Raw genomic sequence first — 9,426 nt, 5'->3', positions numbered from 1 at the left:
TGAATCTACTTTGTTTGGCCTTCCAAAAAAGTGCACCACTAGAAATCAGTGGTTAAGTTGTATTTACAACACTGTTCCAGAACAGTTCAACCCAAATATTCAGATGTGTGCAGCACATTTTATTTAGACTGTTTCCTGATCCTGGTAGAGTAGACTATAATGCTGTCATATTTAAAGAATTTGCCACTGATTATTCAAATGCGAGTTTTGAGCAGTGTAGAGTAGTGCTTGTTGTTTGTCGCTTCTCCGATCACAAATGCAGTCATGGTTTTGTTTACGCGGCGCGATGCAACACGTAAAAAGACAGTATAAGTCATTATAATCCGTAATTATGTCACCACTGGATGCAACAAATGCCTCGTTTTTAATGGGTTGTAATGTTTTTGTCTCGTCGCTCTGGCCGGACATGGCATCACAGTAGGTGGCTGAGGGCGTCCCTCTGTTCTCTGAAATGCATGAAAATAGCAGAGCGGAGAAAGACTTCCATACATACAGTGGGATTGAGAATGTACTGTATTAACCTATGCTCCCTGTGGAAGAAGACGAAAGGCACCATTTCACGTCAATGTCTCAGGCCCCTCTAAACATTACGGTGTGTATTGAATTTCATCTGTCATCAGCTAAAAATCAGCTGAAAAAGTGGAGGAGACTGAAAATGTTCAGACTGTGGTGAACCAGACCCAGCTAGTTAAGTAAAACGTGTTTATTTCCTCCAGTCTGTTTTTCAAGAGTATAGGCACTCTTTGTACAACAATCTCTAAAGGTCTCTTCTCAAGTCTGGTCCGCAGGTGCCTATATTTAAATATGGAATGTCACTTTTAGTTATATGTGAACCAATGGTGTTCAGTGTCACTGATGTCAAACCAGAGACCACACAAGTAAGCAAAAACATGGATTTTGTAAGCAGGAATTAACCCTTTAACCAGTGTTGCTTAGTTCTATGCACTTCAAGATACTTGATACTATATATAAATATAAAAGTGGGTGCATCATAGTAATGATTCATAATCAGGTTTCACTTTTTTTTTTTTATTCAGTCCTGAAATATTCAGCACATTCTGTTCAAAGGTCATACAATCATATATCTGGAGGAAGAAAGATGGCTCAAGTTACTTGTATAGCTGAGTGTAGAACCTCTACTAACCACCTAAAGTCTGATATGTTCATATAGTAAAAGATGAATGCGGTCCTTATGCATTTCCATTGCTAACGTCAGGTTCCTGCATTCAATCATCGGTATTAATGTAAACTAGGTGAAATGCATTCCTCAAGTTTTATTTAAAATGAGTTATGAAGATATTGTGTTTGTTGTTCTCTGGTTAAATTAGTTACACATTCATGGGTTAACTCCATTTTATGTAGATCCTTAAAGGGACCCAAAAATGGAAAATCTTGTCATTATGTACTGATCTTCTAGTCAATACAAACCTGAATTTCTTTCTTTTGACATTCATTGTATAGACCAAAAAAAACACATTCTTCAAAATGTCTTCTATGTTCCGCAAAAGAAAGTAAGATATACAGATTCTGAACAACTTTTCACAAGGCGACTTCACCGTGTTTGGCTGAACTGAGATGACTGGATGATCTGTGCGGAGAAGTTCACAGCATCAGGGTGAAATTCACTCGGTCAATATCAGTAGGTCATTTAAGGCCACCTAAATGAGAATCAAGACGTTTAAGCCATCTTAGGGTTGCAGTAGTAGTCAGTTCAGGTGCTGTTAGCCTGCTCCTGTTCAAACAGAGCCATCGCTAGGTGTGATCGAGAGGCCAGCCCCTCGAGGTTACTGAGCACACAGCGGTGATAGATGTCCTCACTGAACCGTGGGTTACATTCTCTGTGCACATACTTCTGAACTAGCGCTGGCTCGACAGCCCGAAACACGTGCAGCCCCGAATAACGCACAAAGATCTCGTAGACATCCATGCTCTCAAGCAATTCATCATTGTCCAAGATGTCAGCCGCCATTTTTGTGCGGGCAGCCATATAATCTGCATTGTAGAAGCAGGCTTCTTCAAAGACGTGCCGGTCAAAGTGGCCATCGCGCAATGACTCCGACGCAAACGATGAAGCAGCGGAAGGCTGTTGGTCGCGGTAGACAAGAGCGGGACTGTACTCTTGAAAGTGGATCGGGAAGAAGACCTGCCAATTGCTGATAGCATTCATACGGCAGCGATTAAGTAAGTCAGCGTTGACCTCGGTCCAAACGCTGGCCAGGAAGAACAGGGTGTCTACTGGGTGCTTCTTGGAGATGATGTCCATCAGCTTGACCTGTGAGGGAACTTCAGTCTTTACACTAATCCAAGGAATCTTTACATCACCATAACGTTTCTCTACCTCACCAATCATGGCTTTGACACCTGCAAAGACATCCGTCTGGCTGACTCTTTGGGCATCGAAGGGGTCATACACAAACAAGAAGGTGAGAAGAGCATTGTCATGGGTATCCAGAGCATTCATGACATACATGTCAAGGAAGTTACCCACAAAGTCTTGATCGTGTGCCGTCACAGGGAGGATCACCTGTACCCGTGTCGCTTCTGTTACATATGGCATAGGGATGATCTCGACAGCACTGAGCGGTTTCAGCAGACTCACCCGTTTGGCGATGACCTGACTGTGACCTTTCTGCGTAAAAGCTTCCAGGGCCAAATCCAGCACGTACTCCATGCCCCGTGTGGGATCGAAGCGCCGGTACCCATTCAGCAGACGCTGCTTACGGAAGCGCAACTGAGGCTGATAGCGCTCGTTTAAACGACCCACTGCCGTCTCCAGGACTGAATTGACATCTGCCCTGTCTGCACCTCGAAGCTCACACTTTGGAGAGCTGTCGGCACATGAATAAATGTGCTCTTCGGTGAAGTATTCCCAGTTGATCACCTCAAAGCGGGTTTTGGGTCGGAAAGGTGGGTTGATTCCGATGGGCCAGGTGGCTCCGGCTTTGCCCTCTGGAGTGAGCTCACTTATGTTGTTGATCTGGTTCTGTGGCCAAAACAACAGAACACGTCATTGTAAGGACCTGAATTAACTGTTAACCTGGTAAAGGGAACAAGTTCTCTTTTCTGTCATTGGTCCAACTTTATATTAGGTGGCCATATCTAGTTACATTTAAATTAATCATTTGATACAATGCACTTACTGTGTACATACATGTTTTTACATTGTACTTATATACATGTAATTATATCTGAAATTAATTTCTGTATTTACATGTATAATTACACTGTTGACCTATCCCTTACTCCTTAGCCCACCCTTAAACCTACCCATACCACCAAACCTGTCCCTAACCTTACCCATATCCCACCTCAACAGCAGCAGAAGTGTTCTGCAATATAATATGAACACAATAAATACACTGTACTTATTTTTGATGCAAGTACATTGTAGTTAAGGCCACCTAATATAAAGTCTCAGTATGTCTGTCAATTGTTTTCCCACTTTCTTTTATTATGCAGAAAGGCAAGCTTTCTCCTTGAGTCAAAATCATCCTATCCGATCTAAAGGCAGTTGAAAAGCAGAGGTAGCTCATTTCAAGTTAATTTCCTGATGTTATGTAATGCGTGATGGCTGGCTGACAGCTGCAAACGCCTTGCTCCATTACCTATGCAGCATCTAATCCCAGACATGCGTCAAAGCTAGGCATTATATCAAGTGAAATTTCATTTGGACTAAACAATGATTCATCTTTTTAAAATGCAATGTAAATGCTTTAGTCTGACTGAAATCTAAAATGTTTGCTAATCGGACGAACATGCATAATGTGATAATGTGATTGTAACATGTCTTAGTCCACATGTTTTTGTTTCTTTGCTCCAAAAGACCAGTACTTAATCCTACAAATATCTGATTAGACATTGTGTTACATTTACTTGGAGACAAACAGATTAAGAATGAAGCTTGACTGAGTTGTAGCTCACTGAGGCACAACATCAGATCCACGTTCAGAATGCATATTTGTGTAGGTCTCAGCCAAGTCAAAATGCACTGAGGTCTTAATTAATATTCTCAATCTAAAGGTGCTGGTTCTGCATATGATTGTGCAGACATGCCTTAAGTCAGAGTGAATTTAAGGCAAGACACAACAGGTGAACAGGCTAAACACTGTATCTTATTATAGATACAGCATACTTTCCCCTGTCGATTAATCACAGAACATCAAGACACATTTGATTTCTACTACAAGTCTTTGGAAACTCTGAAATCTGAACATTGGATAAAAGCTAGTTTCAAAATTCTTATTTCTTTTTGTTGGTATATTAAATAAAGAAGTTAAAGGTTATAACAGAAGCATTTTTTATCACTCTATAATTCAGAAAATACTGTAAACAGCCAGAAAACAAATACATTTCTACCATACTTTTAGGAATAAATGTTACATGTTACCAGGCAAATATTATAGGAACAAACCCTTCTGCAGTGTCTTTTCTAGAAGTTAGCAGCTTTATGAAAGTGAGAGAATGTTTTCTTCTAATAAGAAGTGCAGTAACATACCTGTAACTGCTGTATTTGTGCATAGGTCCAGTCCAGTTCAATCTGGTTATAGCGTTTGTGTAGGCGATACATCAGGGCAGGTTCAGAGACGGGATGGACAGTGAAGGCATTCTTAAACTGTGCACTGTCCTCGCGCTCAGGGTCCACGTTCTTCTGCAGCTCAAAGTAACGGTATGTCATCTCCTACATCATTTTAAAAGATCACAACAACACTGATCATAACCCAGGTTTAAATGGATTCTCTCTCTCTGTGCTTCTGCTATGGATTAATGGATGTAAACAAAATGACCAAGCACAATAATCACTTTCCATTTTCACTATGAGATTACGATTATGAGCAAATGGCACTGCGGTTACTTTGACAGAAGGCTCAAACCACCACAGTTCTAGTAAATAGGTTTTAGCTTTTCATTTACATTCTTTAAAAAAAATAAATAAATAAAAATATCATTTCCCCACCTGATGCTTCTCCACACAGCTGAGACCCAGGTAATCGATGATGCAGCGCCCAAGCCACTCGTCTGGCCTGACACTGAGGATATCATTTCGACAAGAGTCCAGGTGGGGCTGCAGTCGAGCTAGCAGGCTACGTGACAGCAGATACCCATATCCACCATGGCAATACCGGGCACGTTCTTCACCCCCGATAAACTCCTCTTCCCGTCCCATGTACATATCCTGTCCCGCACTAAGATGATTAACCAGCTCCACGACCCTTTCAGCTTGTGTGTATGTATCGTCTTGTGCTAGGTAAAACCAGTCATACTCATTGCCGTGGTGTTGGTGGAGGTGGCGTATAGTTTCATACATCAGCCAGACGGGTCGGTCATCACCATGAGCAACAACAGCCATGCCATGCGGTGCCTTTGTGCTTCGAAGGCCAGTGAAAAAGAAGGTACGGTGGAAACGGTGAGCTACCGTTTTATTGACAGCCACCCCTAGTGTGTTGAGAGTGGCGCGTGAGCTCAGGATACCCACCAGAAGGCGTTCTCGGATGCCCAGCTCTGTGTGGATGTAGCGCGTCCTGTGGCATACAAACAACAAGTAGAACATTTACCAGTATTTAACTGTTTCCAGTTTTTAACCAGTTTAATTTTAGTGTGCATAAAAACTGCCATTCAGAAGTTTGGAGGTTTTTTAAAAATGTTTTTTCAGCCTCTTATGCCCAACAAGGATGTGTTTATTTGATCAAAAACAGTAATATCGTGAAATATTATGTAAGGAATAATTGACGACGGCCCGTGGTCAATTATTCCGCTTATACTACGGTTACCACACCTCAAGACATCGATCAGATGATATATTTAAAGGGATTCGTCCGGTTTTTGTACTTAAATCGCTATTGTGAGTAGGATTATTTCTTCCGCATCTCATCCAACGCCTCTTTTGCTAGTTCCAAAACGTCGTTTAAAGCTGGTAATGGAGGCTTGAGCCGTTGATAGCATTCTAATGCAGTTATTAATGAAGTTATGAAGTTATTAGAAAGAGAGCGAGCGAGACAGAGACACACAGAGAAAGAGAAAGAGAGAGAGAGAGCTTGTGTGAATTAGGCTACCTCTGAGCGTCCCTCAACAGTGTTCTGCAGCAGCGTCTCTAAACAGCGCTGTTGTTACCTCGCTAGTGAGAAATGTCATGTGTAGCCTTTAAGTTGCTACACTATATAGGCTAACTGATAAACTCGTCTGGGCAGCGCTGACAACACCTCTTTGTGCAAACTGCGTGACCGTAGTGCGTGTGCGAGCAGGTGTGATTGCAGTAGTTCCTGTGTGCGGTATAGGTTCCGTTATTACAGTTAACTATGCGAAGTGATATGGAACTGTAATGCGGTCAAGAGAGCTGCCGGAACTACGTTCGCTCTGAAAATAATTGCACACCTCAGAACGTTCGTCAGCCAATCAAATTCAAGCATTCAACGGCCCCATAGTATAATAGAATTTAAATGTACTTTTTTCCTATTTGAATTTAATTTAAAATGTTTAATTTATCGCTGTATAATAATTATATAGTAATTTATTCCTATGATGGCAAAGCTGAATTTTAGCAGCCATTAATTAGCCATTAACTATTTTGTGGAAACAAAGATATCCCTTTGTGCATTTAAAACACTGGTTAAAACACTGGTTTTAACTGGTTTAGGCCAAGAATGAGGGGATAGAGATCTAAGCCAATTACAAAGCTGAGTGAGACAAATAAGGAACAACTACTACGATCTCTAAAGCAATCAGATTCAGTGACCCTTAACCTCTGCTCTGGCACCCTAGTTTCATCAACCTAATTATTCATACAATTCAATTTGTTATTGATAATCTGACGGTAATTAAAATGACAGAGTGTGCTCAACTCAAAAGTTTTATTAAAACAGTTTAAGTCTCTAATAGAAGTCAAAACATGACATGTAAAAGTTAAAGACAATTGTGGAGATCAGCTGATGAACATGATTTGTTTACATGTCCAATTACTAATATCCAAAATCATTTTGTAATGCATTATATTTCATTATTAATAATACCCTTCTGTTTATGCAAAGTTTTGTAATTTAATTAGCTGTTAAGCTTAAAATGAATAAACAGGCACTGCCTTATTGTTTTAATGTTAAGTAACTTACAAGAAGATGCAACACAAACGGTTACTAATGTTTCAGTCCCAGTTTACAGAAGTGAGACTAAGATTTCCAAACACAAGTTTAACTGTTCATCATCTAAACCGCTTGTGGGGCACCGGCATGGCTGCTCTGCATATGCAGCCGTGGGTGTTTTTATGAGAGGAATAATAAGAGATTCTATGTCTGCAGCTTCACAAAGTGGTGAAGAATTCAGCTGTAAGAAAAGCACAGAGGCGAGGTGAAAAACACTCGGCTGAGACCTTACTAACTGACTGCCAAGTCAAACCAACCGCACTCACAAGTCACATTTCAATACTGGCTACTAATAACAAAGGTCATGGCTGATTTAATATAATTGTAAATACTTTTAAATCTTTATAGCTCATTGCAATTTTATATTATGGCCTTCTGTTTTTAAATCCTGAGATCTTGTCAGATCTTGTCTCATTTTTTGGGAATAATTTATAACTAAAAGACCATCCATTTCTGTCTTTCAGATTTCAGTCCTTTCATATAAGAAATGAAGCCAAACTCCAGGGACTCACCGGAGTACTTTCTTGTGTGGTTTGTTGGGGTCCTTGTGATAGGGCACAATGCGAGGCTGGAAGTCCTCATTCCCATCCCCATCTTGACCATCCTGGACATCCCTGATATGACCACTGTGTATGAGTCTCCCATTGCCCAGTTCATCTCCACAAGCCTCATCTGTCTCCCCCTGCGTCCAGGACACCATCAGGAGGCTGAGGCTGCAGCCCAAAGAGAGGCCCAGGATGAGAGGCAGAGCAGGCCGGAAAACAGCCAGGAAAGAAGACAGGCGCATGCTGGAGCAATCAATGGATGTCAAGTCTCGATAGGTGTCCTTAGAGAGCAGTTCAAGTAACAGCGAAGTCTCGTTTACAGATGATCACAGTAGAGGCATTTGACAGGGATTCTGTAAAGGTAAGTATTTAAATTCCTGACACCCATGCATGCAATCTTGGCCGGTGAAGACTTCAAAATCAGATTAATGGACGACGGAGATGTCAAGGTAAGCAGTGAAAAGCCAAAACAAAAGGAGGAGCGACAGCAACCAATCTGACCTGCCTGTTCACACACAGTCAGATGACTAACAACAGGACATATGGGTCTGATTTAACATCCAAACATGCAAAACCTAGACACTACCACTCCCTCCGCATAAATTAGTCCACTTTGATTTAGCCAGACATCCTCCTGCACACAATATGCGCGAGCTGCATGTATGAACACATTATCTGAGAAATAAATTAACATTATTAGATGAGAACTCGTCTCCACTGGTGATGCACAAAGGGTTAGATCGCTAACCAGTCGGCACCATTTGAAGCCAACCAGCATGCAACGTTCAAACACAGCTGACCGAGAACTGAAACATGATAAAGTTCAGGATATCAGGGTATAATAGCCATTTTGTGGTCCGAAAGACAACTAATGATAAATTACATTCAATAAAAAGTCCTCCACTGTCTGGCGTAACGTTAGCTTCGTAGCTACTTTGCTTGCACAGTAAAGCTGAGCAACATTAGCAGCCACCAGCGATATTTTATTTCCTCCTAAACACAGTAGTAATCCACCGAGACTGCGCTCGCGTCAGATGAATCCCTGCGTCTCTTCTGAGGATTCGATGAAATATACAAACACAATCGCGAAATGACTTTCTCGGCTTTGCTGTGAATGTCTCTAGCATCGTCGATCACGTATCAAGTCTACCTACGGATGTGCTCCAGAGGAAGATTGACTCGATGCGTTAAAAGTTCAAACAGACCCAAGAAAACAAGCAGCGTGCGCACAAGAGTTCCACGTATACACGAGTCCTGCTCCGAGTCTGACAGCGAGCTTCACACCGAGCCCGTTACCCCATCAGCCAGGAATGACAAGCTCTGGCCATCAAATGTCACAGAAGCGAGGGGCAGTGACTCAGTGAGTAATGGAAAATAATAGCTACAAAATAAATGAAAAGAAAAAACAACAACAACAAAATAACTGCATAACAATTACGTCTGGTCTTCAAGGTGTCTTCAAAACGTTCTTCAGGGAAAGTAAAATAACAAATTTAATTGTATTTATTTAAAAGAAAAGAATAAAAAAATCTATGTTTTTTAGAAATGATGACATTTGAAGTAGATTTTTAGTCATGTATGTAATGAGTAGACAAACAGATGCTAGACTGTAACCAATTTCCTGTTACCAGAAATCTTATAGCTGTTTGGCATAGTTGTATTGCTTTAAGTATGGCCCAATGACTGTTTATTTCTGAATCAAGTTCATCTGCCTTTTTGCAATGTATTTCAGCAAATTCCTTTAGGTAAAA

The 9,426-nt window shown here is 41.1% G+C and overlaps 1 protein-coding gene across 2 annotated transcripts; it reads right to left on the bottom strand.

Annotated features, from left to right (window-relative positions):
* Positions 1–1,014: 1,014 nt before the first annotated feature.
* On the bottom strand, positions 1,015–9,070 carry chpf2 (chondroitin polymerizing factor 2). 2 transcript variants are annotated; one of them, XM_016280023.1, is made up of 4 exons: positions 7,643–9,070; positions 4,955–5,519; positions 4,496–4,678; positions 1,015–2,983 (listed from the first exon to the last, which is right to left on the bottom strand). In XM_016280023.1, the coding sequence occupies exons 1-4, from the start codon at positions 7,915–7,917 to the stop codon at positions 1,712–1,714; spliced, it is 2,295 nt and encodes a 764-aa protein (XP_016135509.1). In that variant the 5' UTR covers positions 7,918–9,070; the 3' UTR covers positions 1,015–1,711. The 2 variants fall into 2 exon arrangements, with proteins under 2 accessions (XP_016135509.1, XP_016135510.1); XM_016280024.1 differs by lacking the exon at positions 7,643–9,070 and adding an exon at positions 6,051–6,079.
* Positions 9,071–9,426: the final 356 nt, after the last annotated feature.

The sequence above is a fragment of the Sinocyclocheilus grahami genome, unplaced genomic scaffold (genome assembly GCF_001515645.1).
Source record: "Sinocyclocheilus grahami isolate Dianchi unplaced genomic scaffold, SAMN03320097.WGS_v1.1 scaffold136.1, whole genome shotgun sequence".
NCBI classification, from domain to species: domain Eukaryota; kingdom Metazoa; phylum Chordata; class Actinopteri; order Cypriniformes; family Cyprinidae; genus Sinocyclocheilus; species Sinocyclocheilus grahami.
The sequence above is the reverse complement of the archived record's forward strand: the minus strand, read 5'-3'. Positions and strand labels throughout refer to the sequence as shown.

Bases quoted from the DNA above. Each gene is read 5' to 3' on its own strand.
- chpf2 (XM_016280023.1), bottom strand. From the start codon at position 7,917: ATGCGCCTGTCTTCTTTCCTGGCTGTTTTCCGGCCTGCTCTGCCTCTC. The intron at 5,520-7,642 runs GTGAGTCCCTGG...TGTATGCCACAG, and splicing joins CCACACAAGAAAGTACTCCG to GACGCGCTACATCCACACAG. The intron at 4,679-4,954 runs GTGGGGAAATGA...AAAATGATGTAG, and splicing joins GCTGTGTGGAGAAGCATCAG to GAGATGACATACCGTTACTT.